The sequence below is a fragment of the Abrus precatorius genome, unplaced genomic scaffold, assembly GCF_003935025.1.
Source record: "Abrus precatorius isolate BTA unplaced genomic scaffold, Abrus_2018 Scaffold8, whole genome shotgun sequence".
Lineage (NCBI taxonomy): Eukaryota > Viridiplantae > Streptophyta > Magnoliopsida > Fabales > Fabaceae > Abrus > Abrus precatorius.
In genome coordinates, this window is record NW_020874428.1 from 29110197 (window position 1) to 29127985 (window position 17789).

General features: G+C 35.7%; 4 protein-coding genes, 1 non-coding gene and 1 pseudogene across 8 annotated transcripts; 2 read left to right on the forward strand and 4 right to left on the reverse strand.

Moving 5' to 3' along the window:
• The first annotated feature begins 1152 nt into the window (after positions 1–1152).
• LOC113845938 lies at positions 1153–3406 on the forward strand. Of its 4 annotated transcripts, none has more exons than XM_027473669.1 (7): positions 1153–1275; positions 1358–1626; positions 1731–1853; positions 1949–2107; positions 2309–2481; positions 2741–2846; positions 3096–3392. In XM_027473669.1, the coding sequence occupies exons 2-7, from the start codon at positions 1384–1386 to the stop codon at positions 3123–3125; spliced, it is 834 nt and encodes a 277-aa protein (XP_027329470.1). In that variant the 5' UTR covers positions 1153–1275; positions 1358–1383; the 3' UTR covers positions 3126–3392. The 4 variants fall into 4 exon arrangements, with proteins under 4 accessions (XP_027329470.1, XP_027329469.1, XP_027329472.1 ...); XM_027473671.1 differs by having other exon boundaries at positions 1247–1275; positions 1734–1853; positions 3096–3406; XM_027473668.1 differs by having other exon boundaries at positions 1222–1626; positions 3096–3391.
• Positions 3376–7074, reverse strand: LOC113845937 (U3 small nucleolar RNA-associated protein 6 homolog). The gene is made up of 6 exons (XM_027473667.1): positions 6570–7074; positions 5822–6475; positions 5101–5550; positions 4348–4520; positions 4087–4270; positions 3376–3905 (listed from the first exon to the last, which is right to left on the reverse strand). Exons 1-6 carry the CDS (start codon positions 6972–6974, stop codon positions 3813–3815), a joined length of 1959 nt encoding a protein of 652 aa, XP_027329468.1. The 5' UTR covers positions 6975–7074; the 3' UTR covers positions 3376–3812.
• A 1254-nt stretch (positions 7075–8328) lies between these two features.
• On the reverse strand, positions 8329–16427 carry LOC113874643 (annotated as a pseudogene).
• Positions 13957–14029, forward strand: TRNAF-GAA. The gene has a single exon. It is a non-coding gene; the product is annotated as a tRNA-Phe (tRNA).
• LOC113846288 lies at positions 15296–16375 on the reverse strand. Its single transcript, XM_027474371.1, has one exon. The coding sequence runs from the start codon at positions 15860–15862 to the stop codon at positions 15332–15334; it is 531 nt and encodes a 176-aa protein (XP_027330172.1). The 5' UTR covers positions 15863–16375; the 3' UTR covers positions 15296–15331.
• LOC113846286 lies at positions 16414–17385 on the reverse strand. Its single transcript, XM_027474370.1, has 2 exons — positions 16837–17385; positions 16414–16750 (listed from the first exon to the last, which is right to left on the reverse strand). The coding sequence occupies exons 1-2, from the start codon at positions 17330–17332 to the stop codon at positions 16548–16550; spliced, it is 699 nt and encodes a 232-aa protein (XP_027330171.1). The 5' UTR covers positions 17333–17385; the 3' UTR covers positions 16414–16547.
• Positions 17386–17789: the final 404 nt, after the last annotated feature.

Consider the following 17789-nt stretch of genomic DNA (forward strand, 5'->3'; position numbering starts at 1 on the left):
AATACTCTTGAAATACTGATTTACAAAGTCAAAGGGTATAATTGACAAAATCTTGGCATTTTTGTGGTTGGTGGAATGGTGGCTAGTTGGCTATGTAGCAAAAATTGAACGTAATAAAAATTAAGTTTAGTTTTTATATATTTTTTAAAATTATATAAATTTATTTTAATTTAGATGAAAAATTAAATTTAAGTAATAATATTTCTAAAATATAAATAAATAATTAAACAATATAAGAGAAGTCACGTGACTTAATAAAATTAAAAATGAATCTTAAAAATTTATGATTGAAAAATGAGGATTCATATTTACACAAAGGGTTGATAATCTGATCTATTTAGTTAGAATTATATTATTTATGTAATATTTTTTCTTTTACTTTTTATCACATCGATCATTTTTTTATCTCATTTTTTATTATATATAAAAATTAATTGTAAAATTTTATTAATAAAAATTTATTATTTTTATAATTTTAATATAATAACTGTGTATTTTTTTATAAAAATTTTCTATTTATGAGTACTAAACCTCAGTTCTTAGATTGACAAAAACCCATAAAAAATATATAAACCAATTATACATACAGAGTTTATTATTTTATTTGAAGACCACGAATATTAGATTATTAGTGGCCCGTAAAAAAAAAAAATACACGAATGTATATATAAGCCAAAACCGGCGGAAAAATCATAACAGCTGAGACGAGGATAAGCGTTGAATAAATGCTCAATTTTATTTTTTTTCTTGTTTATTGTGAATCTAATCCCCATGAGATTATTTTTTTTTTAATTTTCCTTATAATTCGATAATTTATTTTAGCATCAATCATATATTATCAACTTAGCTGGGAAAATGCTGATCAAAAAGCTTTGGCTAGGAATTATAAAAAAAATAAAAATAATATATAAGTAAAATACTGAAATTAGCAATATCTTTGGGGATTGCAAAACTGCGACACAAAATTTTGGAATCAATAGTAGCAATCTTAATGAAACCGAAGCGAACTATGTTGATGTTGGGAGCAGAAAAGAAAAATGGAACGATGATTGTTTGGATACAGTACACGTAACGTAAGTATTGTGAATTGCGTGGGGAAAGACAGCCAAGGATTCATGATATCAAGAGTTGAAAGCGATTCTTGGTAGCCCCAAACCATTCATACAATTCGTGGTTCCGCTGAAGCCTCGTTTCACACTTACTTTTCTAAAATCTTTAACTCTTCTCATTTCCTATTTCTATATTTCTATTTGCTTTATGCTTACCCTTTGGCAGGTATCACTCTCCCTCTCCAATTCATGTTTATTTCTCTTAGCCAAGATCTTTTCATTTATATATTTATTGGATTATTTTGAAGGGTGATATCAATATCATGGTTCAAACATGCTAGCGTTGTATGCTCCCAGAGCTATTCTAAAGTGCCATTTACATCAAGATTCAGCTTCTGCTCAACAAACATATCCATGCAAGATCAACAATAATGTTAATTTCGTGAATTGCAATCCTAAACCTTTTGGGAGTCCTTCTGGTAATATATTATTTTATAGTTCATCCTTCTATGGGAAATGTGATAAGCTACAGAAGAGTGTTCATCTACTCCATCATGTTGCTACACATAAATGGCTGGTAAGTATGCTTGCTGCTTCATTGACTTGTGTCTGGTTTAGTTGACTTATCATTGCTCTTGGTGATTGATATGTCTTTGGATTTTCACATTATATGAATGGCAGCAGTGTGGATTACAGGATTCCATTTCATCTGATGATGAGTTTCGTTCTTCACGCAACATAGCCATCAGCTTGTTTAGGAGATACAGGAACTTCATTGTTCGTGGTGGAGGTGACAATCTAAAAGTATTTCCATTGACATGCTTCCTTTACACCCTTTTTGGGTTCTTTCAATTCTTGTATTCCAACAACCAATTTATGTTGTCTGTTTTTGCTCTCAGGAGTTCATCAGTGCTGGGGTAAATGCATATGCGCTTGGATGCACTGATGAAGGATTAAGGAAAGAACTTACTGATATGAAGGACTCGGGGGTTGAAATTGAAGCAATGCAAAGTTATGGTGGAAGCACAAGTTTGAAATCTAAGATCATCTCAGAGGAGGTCAGTTCTACTTGGATTTTAACCAGTTGATTCTAAGTCATAAATCATGATTATCACAATAATTTCTTAGTAGAGGCTCATGTCATGGTTTCAAATCCAAACCTCTTTGGTTTATATCGGGCGTTTCAATCCTAAGCATTGTAGAAGCAAATAGGCTGCTAGATCTCAATTGTCTTCTTGTTAATGCTCTATGTAACGCAGGTTGATGAGTGCATTCTCTGGTTAAGCATTATATTCATCACCATCTTGTGTACACCCCAACCAACTATTGTTAGATGGTCATCTACACCTCCAGTGTCAGATGAAGTGAGACTTCAGTGGAAAGGCTTTTGTGCTCTAATAGCAAATGCATATTTTATGAAGGGAATGGCTTGGTGAGATGCCATGCTTGCATATTTTGACTTTTGAAATTTCCTTTTCTTTCCTTTTTTTACATGCTTCTATTTGTACGAGTTTTGATGGTGGTCAACTCTCTTGTTTAAAGAGGGGCTTCCCAAAAGAATATTATCTTCCAGAATTGTTGCTAATTGCTACATGTAGTGTGTTTGTTCTCTTAACTAGCTGTAGTGCAATAATTAAAGTTTACAAAAGCCTTTTAGAACTCATTGGTATTGCTTACTGTGTTTGTTGAAGGCTTCCCGTAAAGACTCTTCAATTAGAGCAAACGGCTGTGATGGGTCAAGCTGAGAAACCGTCAGTTGTTGCTAGCCGAATGCGATTAGTCTTTAGCACACTTGAGGTTAGCAATTTACCTTTTATGATCTGGAGAAATTATAACCATAGGGAACAATATATCATTAAGTGTTTTTTCGTGTTTATGGTTCAATCGGTAATATGGTCAGCTCAAGGAACAAGGAACTCCCATTTATCGGTTAACTGGAGAAAGAGAAAGGAATCACATTTATTTTTGAGACAAACGTTCTTTAATGTCTCGTGAATCATGCTCATCGCTACAAAACATTTACATGTTGTGAATTGACTATTGCAGGTAGTGAGTCCACAATGGCCAAGAGTTTAGAGCCTGAGATCAAGTTAAATCTGTCTCCCAGCAATTTCACATAGAGTTGTATTCCGTATTTGCTAACAAGGGGGGAGCAATATCATACCATGGAGGATATTTAGAAAGAAAATAAAAGAAAAACTCAATGTAGTTTAAGTACGGTCAATGCGTTGATATGGATTTGTATTATATTAAATGTTATATTATGTAATGTCGTTTCTGTGCCACACGATATTAGGGGAAAACTAATCACTAATTGGTCCAAATAACACAGGATTGTTTTTTTCATTTGTTGTTTCATACGAACCCCTTCGCAATCATTTTTCCACCTGCAACCTATGATGCCTACGCGCGAAACAAATTTAACATTTTAAAATCTAACGTGTTTAAAAGCACCGGCTTCAAATGTGTATAAAAATATACAAATCTAACATCTTTAACATAAGGATACATTAGTCATTAAATATGCTTCACAATAGCATGACCCAACATACGCATACAAGGGTGCAAGGATATATTACAGTTAATATCTAGCTTAAGGGAGAAACGGAGGAAGCTCAAATCCCCTCCCTCTTCAGGAGGTAAACAAATTTAGGCATACACTTGTCAAAAAGAACAAATTTCTGGGGGATTTTAAAAAGAAAAAGAAAAAGAAAAAGTGGTCAAAATTGGATTCCACTGGCCATGCTCTTAATTTAGAATTTATCACGAATCTGTGGAAGCAGCAAACTCACTCGCATCTTTGAGTATTCTCCTTGCACGCCAATAGACAGCAGTAGCCTTGTCTGATGTTCCCATCTGCATAATCCCAAAAAATATCATGGATGCGTCATTAGAATTGAATGATAACTATTCGTTACATGAAATGCAAACCAAATCCCCCAAAGAATCTAACGAGAAAAAGGAGATCGATTAATGACAATTATATTGTCAGTCTCAGCAGTAATTAAGCCACATGGAAGTTGAAAGAAATATCTACCTTTGTCTCCATACGATAGTAATCTTGCCACAAGCTGACATTTTGGTCATAAGTTGCGAGAGCAGATTCATATAATTTCCTGGCATTTGTGAGAGCATCTTTATCTCCTATTGACGCAAGGTTTGTTTCCAGGCCAATGCAATTTCTATATAAAGCAAGGCCAGGATGCGGTAAAGCTAGAAATCTGCAATGAGAACCAGTCGAGTAAATATAGGTACAAGTTAAAATCTCTGTTCCCTAAGCAAATTCCACAACACATACCGTTTATAGATATCTCTGGCCTGCTGAATTCCATCTTTTTGAAGTACAAAATTTACGATGGCAGTAGAAAGGGAAAATCCATTCTCACTGCCACCATCTCTGACCAGAGAAACAACAGAAATCTCCACAAGTTTATCAAAATACTGTCTTTGATTTGCATAGAATTTAAGGGCCTGTTTTGAGTGAAGATTTGAAAGATAAACTGATTTCAGAACTTTGTGGTTTTAATATTATGCAGCATATTTCAAGTAGCGGAAAAATCAATTCAAGCTTCACTGAATAAAGATAAAATGCACGAACAGTTACTAACAGAGAATGCTGGGACGAAATAGGAAAATTTTCAGCACTAAGAATGGATACGTATTCATCTAGACCTTTGGTTTCAAATGCCAAATGGTAAATACTTCTTTACAAAACGGGAAATAAATCAAAGGCCAACAACTTAAAAAGAAATAGAGAATGATATTTTTGCAGTAACATGAATCATTACTTTAAATCTTTAACAATAACTAAAAATCGTTTAATCATCTACAAGGAAAAACAAATGAATACCATATTGAAAAAGAAAGAAAGGTAATGTTAACCAAAACAATGCTAAAAAATATTCAATAATCAAGAAACAAAGAAATATTTTACAAACTAAACCCAGGAGGCAACGGAAATTCATGACAAAATCAGCTGATTGAAGCAGATTTTGTACAAACTCAGCTCACTGCTGAGAACAAAAATAAGAAACAGGTGTTGACAACATACCTTTAGCCACAAGCGCTCTGATTTTGAAACAGACACTTTCGTCAAAATTTGTCGAAGGAGTTCAAAAAAAGATTGCAAATCAGCATTACTTGGTGAAGAAGAACTTTTCGTGATGCATCTAATTTCTACAGTGATCCTTAACCCCCATAACTCTACTGATTCTGCAAGTTTACCACTGCAAAGCTTAGCTGCCAGCTTTCTGGCCTCATCCAATTGTCTCAATTGCAAATGTAAGGACACGTGTTTGCAAGCAAGATCTTCAGTAATGCATCCCATGCTTTCAGCCCTTTCATATATTGACAGGAGATGTGACAAATATTTTTCGGCAAGTCCTGATGACTCAGTTGTATTGGTTTCTCCTTCTTTAGGAACAACAATACCTGTTAGAAAATTTGCATACAAGCTAAACATAGCTCCTGATGGCACATTTTTCAAAGCCTCCTCATAAACCTACGAAGCAGAAAAGGACCCAAGGTTTTATTAGATCAACAAAAGCACACAAGAAAATAAATCATAGAAAAATTTGATGGTACTGCTATCCAACAAGTTATTCTTCCACGTGGGGGTATAATATAAACAGTGTTACCATAATAACCTTCATGGTCACAATATGTTAGTTTTCCTATTCTCAGGCTAAAGCGTCCCTCAATCTCAGTCAACTGAAAGCATTTACTCATATACCATTTGCCCTATAGGTTCAGTAGTTCTCACAGATTCATACCTGCAAAGCCTTTTCCACCTTAGGAATTATGAATTCTTCACTTGTCTCTTGATCATTTTCAAGACCACATTCATGCCTTACGAGCCAGTCCCAAAATTCTGGTTGTGTCGAAAAATCCCTCTTCATGTGATTCAGCATCTCGTTACACATATCTTCATAACTTGATAAGTTTGTACCCTCCAATATTTCAAAAAAACGCTTCCTAAGACTAAGACTTGAAGGGACAGCGTCAACCGCCCCACTATAGACAGTTCGAAAAATATTCATACCATGCTCCTCAAATAATTCCTGGTTCTTCTTTGATTCATCACTTTCAATGTTTGGCCCATCATAATTCTCTTTTTCATCAAGGGACATAAATAACTCCTTGTTTTCATCTCTCCATTGTTTTTCATCAGCAGTGCTAGGGTCACGAGTAAGAGTTCCCTCATCCTCACCTAAAGCAACCTTCCGGGCCTTTAACTTGTTAAGGTACGTTAATTCCATCCGAAGATACTCTACCCAAAGGTCTTCAGAGTTTGGGCAAACTCTTAGACCTTCCTGCATTAAAGCACGAGCAGCTTCAACATTTAAGTTATTATCAAATTCCCATGCTGCAGCATAAATCCAAACCCCCGGAACCTTTGGATGAAACCTAATAACTTTTGCCAGTGCCTGCAAATATTCAAAACAAAAATATTCATCCAAATCAACATACATAGATAAATGCATACTTATATAATAAGAGAGTACAGTAACATAAGGTTACCTTCTTCATCCTTCCATTTTTTCTCTGTCTGCAAAACTCAAGATAGCGAAACCAGAGATCAATATCGCCCTTGTAACGCTTCAAAGCAAGTTCATAAATATCTATAATCCTTAGCAATCCAGCGAAATCGGACTTGGACTTCTTCAGCTTCTTATTCCCTTGCTTCATCAACTCGCGCGCCACCGATTTCTTGCGGAGCCTGCGGAGGGCGTCGAGTTGAGTCTCGTACTCCACATAGGCCAAGAAGTCTTGCTTCAGTGGACTCGGTCGCTTTAGCCTGTACTCAAATTTTCGCCTCTGCTTCACGATCTCAGCGATCTCGCGGCGGCTAAAGACCCCACGCTGCTCAAGGTCGTCGAGTTCATCCAGCATGCGCTCCAGTTTGTACTGCACCACGTCCGCCATGTTTATTGGTTAGCAACGCCGTCAACGGTGGCGACTGTGGAGGAGCGGCTAACGATGCTACCTTTGGTTTCTTCAGAACAGAACCTTCAACCTGAAACCTGCTGAGGTTGAAGAAGGGTTTTGTTTAAATTGGACCTATAATTGAAATCGGCCCATCAAGCCAAACAGCCCACAGTACGTTGAATCCATAACCTTACTTATTGGATTGGGTCTTATTTGGACTTTAGATACTAATAGGTTCATAAAGGTCCAAAAATATGGCCTTGCTCATTATTTGGAGACAAAAACAAGACTAGGGTGGTTTTTCATGCGCTCTATTAAAAATAAACAAGAAAAAGAAATTCTTAGATAAAGATGGACCAAAAAAGTACCTGATAAAGGCCATATAATAATGAAATTCTTAGATAAGCTCTAATGATTAAATATATTACGATTATTGTAGAAAACAAGCAGGTCAGAAATATCAACATTATTTCTAAATCCCAAAACAGCATTATATAAATGTATGTATTTAGGAGTGATTATTCAGAAGTAATTTAAACAAAGTGCCAAGTCAAAACAAACAAGAAATTAAAGTATAATGCTTGTTTGTTGGATGAATTCTTTTTTAAAACAATTTTGTTCAAATTATGTTGTTTGCTCGCATTTACATGTTTGGCTTTTGGTAGAAAAGAACAGATAATCTATTAACAGAATTTTATTAATATTTTCATAAATTAACAGTCTTTTCTCAATTATCTTTGTTCTGGTATGCTTGCTTATTAAATTTAGATTATTTCAAGAATTGTTTGCACTGCCATTCTTTCATCCATTCGATTAACATAAAATTCTCTTTTACACAACTAAAAGAAAGCTCTTTATCTTTTAGTATTGTTTGTAAATCAATACATTGAAAGAAAAATCAAATTTCTCATAATCGAATATGCATATAATCAACTCTGACATTATTTTTCAACGCTTAATTCTTAATACGGTTGAATTTGTATAACTTGGATCTATTCCAACGCATAATGGGGTCACGAGGACTTTCAAAACAAACAAACAGTAGAAGTCACGGGGGTGTGTGTTTGAGGCCAGATTTTTTCTTGACATGCTTCCAAAAATGCTGACACTTCTTCAGCATCTGATTTATTAACACATAAAAATGAGGAAAGTTCATACTCACTACAAATGAAGATACCTCAACCTCACCAGACTAACAGTAACACATGAATTAGTGGAAGCTCAAGGGGAGCTTTCTTTGCACGTATACTAAAAAATAGAAGCAGTCACAATGTGACATGCATTAACAAAATGCCACTCTCTCGTGACATGATGCATGTTGCATGTTGCATGAACCTACATATAAATAAAATTAGAAAGGCCTTGTGCGATACCCACTTGCCCTGCCACATAGAAGCGCATTCTTTGGGACAGGAAATTCGTCTCTATATGACTTGGAAGGTGTATATACCCTTAGATAGAATTGCTGTCCCAAGTACTGTCTTCCCCAATGTTCGGATCTTATGTTCCACATTCCCACGTTGTCCAAAGCCATGTAGATTGCAGTCCACGACCTTGGATACACCTGAGTGGTGCATCTAGCAACTGTGTCTCTCAGATTGTACCGCGCTCTACTTTCAGCCGTCCATTGCCCGCTACCAAACCTATTCATATCATATGTTAGAACCAAAATGCAATGCGTATAAATTATTGGTTAGTTAGTTAACTAGTTAAATGGTAAATACGTATACAGAAATTATATTATATTTATACAATAGAGAGAGAAGTGTATGATAAGATGATTCGTGTGATGGACACAAATAAAAAAATTATAAGGAATGTCTGTGTCTCTTGCGTATAGGTAAAGGCCTTACCCGACAACAAAGAAGGAATAGCCATCAATATGCCATGACTGCACAGAATTCTCCCAATTTTGGAACACAATTTCGACAAATTCATGGAAATTAGCCCCCATCACAGATGTTTGGAGATAGGCATTGCCCCCGGAAGGATAGGTAGAAATGCTCCCAACGGAGAAAACTCCAGGGATGTTGAAGTAGTCGGCGAGTTTCAATGGGGTATCTGGTGCAACATATGACACACTGTTTACGGCATACCTCTGCTTGCCATTGATATAAGGAGCAGAGTTGGCAAGCATGATGGTTCGAGTGGGTTTGATCAATCCATAGTGGTAAGATCCCTGAGGGTTTGGTCTTGGTCCACTTGCTGTCAGGTTCCAACTGGTTTCGGGAGCATCAGAAGAGAATACAAAGTTACTGGCTAATCAAAATGTATTCATTATAATTATACTCTTGTTTTTTCCACATTCATCTTTAAAATCATATTGCTCCAGCTGGAATAATATTCAGCAACTCCTATTGAATATCTGTTCAGTACTTACAAAAAAGGTAACTACTTGCATGTTACTCGAGACATTTATAATAAACAAATCATTGTTTTAATTGTTTGAAATTTGATCCAAAATTACCACCATGATACGCAGTAGGTATTACACTAAATGGAGCTAGTTAGAGTTAATATATAATTAGGTCCTTGAAGGTGCACATCTATACAAATTAGTCCTTTGAGAGATGAAATTGTTTATCACTTGACTTACTTGGTTTGAGTATATTTTTTTCGCAAGTTTACACTGTCGGAACCAATACTGGGTAAACTTCCAAGGACCAAAACAGCACTAAGGTACGACTTCAAGGACTAAATTGTATATTTATTCAATTTGTAATATGAATATAAAAATTCTAATAATTATAGGCTTGAACAACAGAATAGCAATAAGCAATCAAGAGTACCGGATAGTTCTGGCCTGAAATATGGATGAAACAATATCGAGGGAAGGCCCTGGGGGAACAGGACCAGATACCCCAGTGCGTGAATTGCTGTAATGAAGAACAGCGGTTGTTGTGAGTATCCGCCTGGTAAATCTTGTAGAGACAACTACATAGTAATCCTTGACAGGTTGATCAGCTGTGACTAGCACAGAATAGGACTGTCCAAGATGGATGTCGAGGGAAGAATATGTGTTTTGGAGGGTATGAGATCCTTCTACCTCCACAAGTTTCAATTTGTGACCCTGGATTCTGAAGTTGATTGATGTTGTGATACCCACATTTGATATCCTAAATCTATAAGTCTTACCTGCAGATACAGCATTGAAACAATGGTGTAATGGAAGTGCATGCATTTGAAAATGTACACTGATAGCAGACTAGCAGGGTATGAGGAAGTTTAGCAATACTTTCAAATCAAAATGGATTATAATCACAAGTTATTTGGCTACCTACCTTGATCAACAGTGAAAGTGACTCCATTCCAACCACGTCCATTGATGAGAAGCCCATCAGGGAAGGGGAGATCATGACCATTCTCTAGGACCCGTCTCAGTCTCTACAAGAAAAGAGGGTAAGTATCAAGGGGATGATGAGGAGAGGATAAAATGAAAAGCCAATGATAGAAATGAATGCAAAGGGTTTACGCGGTGGTCTAACTTGAACCAATCTCCAGCAAGTACGGTAAAGTCCCCAGCAGGAGGAGGAAAAGGTACAGGAATGAGAGGGCGGCTCCAAATTCTGATGCCACCAAATCCTCCAGCAGCTTTGTGCATTCCAAGGGATGGGAAGTAGAAGTAACTACCAATCTGGTCTTTTACCTGGAGAGAATAAGTGAAGTTCTTTCCAGGCGGGATGGGACAGTTTGTGCCATAGACTCCATCTTGCCATGAGTTCCTCCTATGCTGTAAACCATTCCTGCAGAAGATATTTAAGATTGAATTTCAACAAATTTCTTGCTGCTAAATGAATAAACTATAAACTAAGAAATAGTATCAGTTCAGAAATGTTGGCATATACATTCGTTCATGAAACACGATTTAATCTGCTTAAATATGAAAGTTGAAAAAAGGGGGTTCATGTTTGCAGGATTGGGAGGAAGCCTGGGACCCCATAATGTATTGTAAGTGTAAACACATTTTTCACAAATAAACAGTTCTGTAAGTCCATGATCTGATGATATCATATACGTAATCCCACCCTGTGCCAAATTCCCACAAGCTGCAAATGAACTAGGTTACTCCTGCTGTATTGGGTATGATCAAATGTTCATTAAATTGAATAAAAGATTAACGTTGATCTGTGGGATCATATTCAAATGGGGGAATCAAACTGGCATTCTTAAACAATACATCAATCCTTGTTGTGTAAAGTAAACATAATGTCGACTTTAAGTTGCCAGTTACTCAAATAAACTATTTTAATAACATAGATCTGTATAGTCAGTCAATTGTAAGATGCTCAAACAGAATGTTGTAATGATGAATCATTTTATGCGGCCACTCGTAGAAACATAGTTCGTGTGTTAATCAATGTATGACTAAGATTTGACCATAAATCACCGTTAAAAGTGGAATCTAACCTCTAATTGGCTGTTCGGTTGAAAGTGGTTTTATAATTGAAAAGAAAAGGCAATTTGACTTGGCAAAAGAGGCCAAAAAGATAACACAGACAAGGACTATTTATTGTAAGATTTTCACTCTGTCTCAAGTACTAAGGCTATTAGATTTTGTTTAATTACCAGACTAACCACCTGATAAATCAAATATGCCAATTTATGCGGGTTCTGAACACCTCTGAATTCAAGGAAAAGTGCGCCTTCCAGGGAAAGAATAAGTTCACGTGAACTCCCAGAAAAGCAAGGAGCGAAAAACGTAATTTTTCAGAATAAAAGGGGAGGAACCTTAAACAGTTTTATTTTCTTTAAAAAAAAATAAAACAAATCTGGCATTGATAGATTCTATTAACAGCATGCATTCCGCCGTATATAATTTTTGTAAAAGGCATGGTTCTAGGACAAGGATTTAAATGAACAAAAACACAACAATGCGGTTAAGAATAAGATACAAGAATATACCATGAAATGAGGAATGGCTCTCTAAGGTAGTTATAGACACTGATGATCAAGTTATCATTGGTAACAGCATCTATTTGAGGCCCCGGAAACTGCCCATTAATCAAGATCCCCTACAAAATCGAAACCAACAACCACATTGAACCAAAACATCTTCAACAAAGACTACCCATCCATTTTCTCAGCGTAAAGTAAAGAAAAAACACTTGCTTTCTTAGAAAGAGCAGAAGAAACCACTAGATCAACAAGGAACAACAGTGGCAGTTAGTACCTGTTGCTTAACACCAAGAGGGTAAATGTCACCATAAGTGACCTTCCAAGTGAGGTACCTATATGGGTCTTCACACATGACGGAAGTAAAGAGAAATGTGACTAGAAGAATGCGAGAAGAGAGAAAAATGCATTGTGTCATTTTGCATACAGTGAGTGCAGAATAGGAAGAGTCTTGATGTTAAGTTGTTGCTTGCAATGTGAAGATCTATGTGATAGATCTGTTTAATGTTGTAAAACAAAGATTAAAGCACGGGTCAATAATAGAGAAGACAACCTACACTCAAGTCTACAACTATACAATGTCTCACTTTTCCAGTTTCTCCTTGCCTTTGTCCTTTATTTCTTTTTTTATTTTTGTTTCGACATTTTTGCGTAGTGCAACTGTGACAAAATGAAAGTGGAGCTGTACGGATTTAATATTTGACAGAATAAAATGCGATTTTATTTTTAGTTTTAGCCTTCATTAAGTAAATAAATATGACAAATTTATAACAAAATATATTTGTTTATTTTCAGTTATTTATTTTTTATAACTGAAATTAATAAAAACAAATGTTAACCTAATAAAAATAAAAGAATAAAAGGAATAAGAGCTGTAACTTACGGGAACATAAATGTCTCAGAAGTGTAACCTATTGTTCTCTAACCATATTAATATAATTGTATTACATTATTAACATAATCGAAGGATTAACAGAATAGTTATTAAACTCAAATCAAATTGACAAAGCAATTGATAATATAACCTATTTTATCATGTATAATTAATTATATGTTAAATCATTAAGAGTTACAGTACCAAAAGAGTTCAAAAATTGTGTTATTAAATACGAGAGAATCGCACAAACTACATTAAAACTGAATTTTGTGATAAAATATTTAATAAATAAAACCAATATAATCATTTTAACATTTTTTAATTTAACCACTAATAACCATAATGGGATAAATTGACAATTTATATTATTGTGAAAACAAATTTGAAGACATTTTTATATTTAAAATTATATATGTTTTATACACAAACCTCTGCATCTAGTTGTTTAAGTTACACCAGTGGATAAATAACACAATGAAGCAAAAATATAATTTCTTTTTATTTATTTTGAAACATGACAACATGGCTACAAGTACATTTTAAACGTTTTTTTTCCTTGTACAAATTGTAGCGGATAAGTTGTTGTGTACTTGATTTTAACTATTGAATAATTACATGAAATATATGTTGTATAATTATTTTGTTTTAAAAAAATGGTATGTTTATTGGTGATTATTTTGATCTATTTAACTCAATAATAATATAAAAAAATATTAGAAAGATAGAATTTTTCGTGAAGGGGCATGGCAGGGTCATCGGTTCAGTTTTGTATGGTAGTGAAAGCAAAGAAATATGGGGTGAGCTGTCAGCGTCTGGGAACCACAGCAGAGGAGGGTCGTGATCACATGTTCAGAGTGGTCCCCACTCACCTGACCATGGATATTGGATTGGATTCCATTCGTATTTTGTGTCCAATTTTTCTTAATATTCCAAGTCACATGCATCTGACATTTTAAATCACCTACTCAAAAATACAAAACTGTTAGTGGTCAATCCTATGAACATTTTACTTCCACTGCACCAAGATGTTTTAGACATTTACAGTAATATTTTATTTTTTATTATTTTATATATATATTCATTTCTATCATAAGCTCTTGCTATTTTAATTTCAATCAAGAACTTATTTTTATGAGAATATTTTGAACAAAACTGTTATACAAGACTTATTTTATTGTCTTAGAATCCTCGATTTATAAACAGCGTGATGCGGGGATAGCTCAGTTGGGAGAGCGTCAGACTGAAGATCTGAAGGTCGCGTGTTCGATCCACGCTCACCGCATTAATCTTTTATCTTTTTTCGTTGATGATTCCAAAATTGATGGTAGCAAATAGCGAAATGCATGGCTGGCGTGTACAGAGAATACAGGGAGGGTCATGTTCATTATGAGTCTATTGAGGAGTTAGTTCCATGGTGGTCCCACCCAGTAAATATAGCATAGCATGTTAACAACTTAATGAATACAATTCTAAGTCCTCTGTAAGACAAAGCTTAGCATTACTAAATTTCTTGTAATCTTTCAGCGATGTAAACGTTGGAATATTATCCCTGGGAGTGGCATCGTGATTTCAATGGTGATCGCAAGAATAAAGAACCAGTTACCATCTCAGCAATAACGCATTGCTTAGCCACTTCGACTAGGACCACAGTGAATATGCATCATTTTAAACAAAACATACTCTATTTAAAACCGTAATAAAACCTCGAGAAGGAGACTGACATTCATTCATGGCAACAGCTAATAGCTAAATGAGAGGATTAGATGGCAAATATTTGGATTTCCCAACGACATCAAAAGGAAAAGTTAAAGTCAAGGCAAAATACCAAACCAAACCAAGTCACTATATACGAGTCTAATATAGGAATACTAAAATCACCATTACTTGAATGCGTCACGTCACAAACCCCGTATTCGTTTAGCTAAACTTTTGGTACTATTAAATTATTTTGCCAGGTTTGGGCCAAATTAGTTGGTAAAAGCACCTGTTATTTAGCAGCCGCATTGAATTAATATACTACCAATTGTTCAACATTAACGTCCCCTCACCTCTGCGACTGCCATAACACGTTTCACGTTCAAATATTCAGTTAATCAACTCTTTCAAACACAACTACTATTTAAGGCAAATTAGATTTACAGGCTAAAATAAAATGGTATTAGAATTACAAAATAGTATGTACGCCTTCAAACTTAAAAAACAGCAAATACCGTAATTCCAAAATGTAAAATCTTTCATGGAATGGAAAGGGTGATAGAGAAATTTCAACCAAAAGCAGGTAGACAGAAGTTCGGAAAATGAACATTCTGACCCGTGTACAATGTCAGTAAGTTCTCCCACCATACATTTTTCCTGTAGTCTATACAAAATTGCATGCGAAGCATGCCTTAGATACAGAAACAGCAGAGTGAGAATTCCCAGATTTTCCAGAGCAGAATTGCTCGCAAGAAATTGTGAAAAGCAGACCATGATGATCACTGGGCAAAACAGGAAGAGAGAATACTGGTGTCAGCAGCCATTCCTGTAGTCTATACAAAATTGTATGCAAATACTGGTTTCACCAGCCAGATTCTCCAGAGCAGCATTATTTACTAGAAATTGTCAAAAGCAAGCCATAATGATCACTGGGCAAAACAGGGAGTACCAGTTGTTTTATCTCTTTTCTTGTTTTCTTCTCTTTGTTGTATGACACACCAGCTATTGCATCCATCCCAACCATGTCAATACTGCTTATCTTAAGATCACGAAAATGGCAAATAAAACGATCTAATCGCTTTTGGAGAGTTCGGTTGCCTGTCAACATCTGGTTTGACTTGGTGTCGTATGTCCAACCACTTTCATTTGGCCTTACTTGAGACCAGGCATCAATCCATTCATCTTGTAAAGGATATTGACCGTCCAGTTTGTCATCCCAGTTCATGTCACCTCCAAAAACAACATTTGGGTATTTCTTGAGAAGATTCAGAGCCTCATTGGCCTGCTCTACCCGTTGCTTGCTGTACATCTGATCCCATTTCGGGGGGCCTGGACAGGGACTCTCAAGATGGCTAGTGGCAATAACCAATGACTTGCCACTTCCAGATTCAACCTCAGCAATGCAAAGTTCTCTTCCCATTACAGAATTGTCAAAGGGTTTGTTGCTGAAAGATTTCACAGGCAGCTTGCTTAACTGCAATTGATTGGACAGAGAGGAATGTCAGTATACATAACTCTCCTTGCCAGATAAAAATGCTTACCCAAAGGTATATATATAACTTCCAACTCATGCAAAAATACTTCCAGCGAAAGAGGAGGAGCCATTAAAACCAAAACAGCAACACTAAATTCACAGGATAAACCATCACAGTCAATATAAATATTATAATATATCAGCATAGAACTATCTGAACAAGAACAAATTTGATCCTACTTTCTATAGACTCCCGTGAACAGACTGCATGTTAGCAGACTAAAAAACAACTGTGCCAATCAGACCCGAAATGGTGACAGATACTAATTTTGAAAAAATAACCACATCATCAAAGATTCAAAATAAATGCACCATTAGTCCTCAAACAAATATACAACACGACTATAAAGGGGGACAAACTCTAAGACACCTCTATATATCAAAACAAAGTCAAAAAGATGAAAGATACTAAATTTACCACCATACAAAAGTAGGGTCTTGTATCAGCCATCTCAGAAGAAACCGAACAACGATATACTTTCCACCAGGTGGATTGCTTGAAAATGTCGTATATATTGGGAGTAACCTCCTGCGGAACTAGCGGCCCAAATTAGACGAAGACCCATAAATTTCAAAGTACAACAAACGAAAAAAACAAGGTATTAACTATAAACAGGGAAACCTGGAAACAGATAAAATCAGGAGAATGTAACTGAACAAGGTCGGCAATAGCCTTCATCCTCTTGTGCAACTCCAAGTCTTCCCGAAACCAAACATTGTAACTCAATATCTTAAACGAACTAAAAGCATTTTCAGAATCAATGTTCTTGTTCTCTGCCACGTATTAAAGTCGTTCAGCTAAAATGCACATTTAGGACATTAAAACAAATAAAAAAACATAGAACGGCGCTCATCATCACCGGTGAGATTGATGGCTTTACTGGATGGCTCGACCTTCTCTGATGGTTCAGAAGAATCTTCGTCATCATCAATGTGAATGGAGTCGACGACCTTCCTCTTGTTGCAAGGTCGAAGAGGGTAGAAAACAGAGCCGACAGAAGAGTCATGATCAGTGGTGTCATTCAAGTCGTTGAAGTTGGAAAGTGAGAGAACGGAGCATCGAGTGCCGCAGACCTCGCAATTGGGGTTTTTGTAAGGGTTAAGGAAAGTGCAGGCCCTGCACGACCATTTTGGGGACGAAGAAGAAGAAGAAGACGCACCCAGTGGGGAAGAGGGAGTTAAGCAGATTTCGCATTCCGATTTTTGAGGAGGGGGGTTCACAAAGGTGCATTTTTTGCAGGCCCACGACATGGGAGATGGAATGCGGAGAAACTCCCCAATTCGGTGTCCTTTGATTTTTCTAGGGTTTCTGAAGGGAAGAGACGACGAAGAGAAGAGTACGATCAGTCGATTCATTTCAAATTCATGCCGCTTTTGCACGGCAACCAAAACGCAACCCAATGCTCGACCAAAACGACACCTACTACGAGGGCGCACGACTATCCACTTTTAATATAAAATAATTATTATTTTTAAATTAACTTTATAAATAAAAAGAAAATTATATTAAACTTGAAGGGATGAACTTGGGTTTTTATACCATTTTCTTAAATAAACTTATAAAATTTCACATTCTCCTATGAGTTTTAAATAGCACGTTAGTTATATTATAATTTTTAAATTTAAACCTATATACCTCAAATTATTTGCATATGTCAATTCCTCTCCTATTTGTTTAGTTTGTTGACAATTTTTTTAAACCAGGAAGAGCGGATTTGAACACCACATCGAGAATCAACGTAGTTATTTATGTGTCTTTCATAAAGTAATAAAATATATGAAGTTACGCAAACGAAAAAATAAAACCTTAATC

Coding starts and splice junctions, on each gene's coding strand:
- LOC113845938 (XM_027473669.1), top strand. CDS start 1,384: ATGCTAGCGTTGTATGCTCCCAGAGCTATTCTAAAGTGCCATTTACAT. Junction 1,854..1,948: donor GTGGAGGTGACAATCTAAAA/GTATTTCCATTG, acceptor TTTTGCTCTCAG/GAGTTCATCAGTGCTGGGGT. Junction 2,108..2,308: donor CTAAGATCATCTCAGAGGAG/GTCAGTTCTACT, acceptor TATGTAACGCAG/GTTGATGAGTGCATTCTCTG.
- LOC113845937 (XM_027473667.1), bottom strand. CDS start 6,974: ATGGCGGACGTGGTGCAGTACAAACTGGAGCGCATGCTGGATGAACTC. Junction 4,521..5,100: donor CAGAGCGCTTGTGGCTAAAG/GTATGTTGTCAA, acceptor CACTCAAAACAG/GCCCTTAAATTCTATGCAAA. Junction 3,906..4,086: donor ACTATCGTATGGAGACAAAG/GTAGATATTTCT, acceptor GGGATTATGCAG/ATGGGAACATCAGACAAGGC.
- LOC113846288 (XM_027474371.1), bottom strand. CDS start 15,862: ATGGGAAGAGAACTTTGCATTGCTGAGGTTGAATCTGGAAGTGGCAAG.
- LOC113846286 (XM_027474370.1), bottom strand. CDS start 17,332: ATGAATCGACTGATCGTACTCTTCTCTTCGTCGTCTCTTCCCTTCAGA. Junction 16,751..16,836: donor TAAAGCCATCAATCTCACCG/GTGATGATGAGC, acceptor AATACGTGGCAG/AGAACAAGAACATTGATTCT.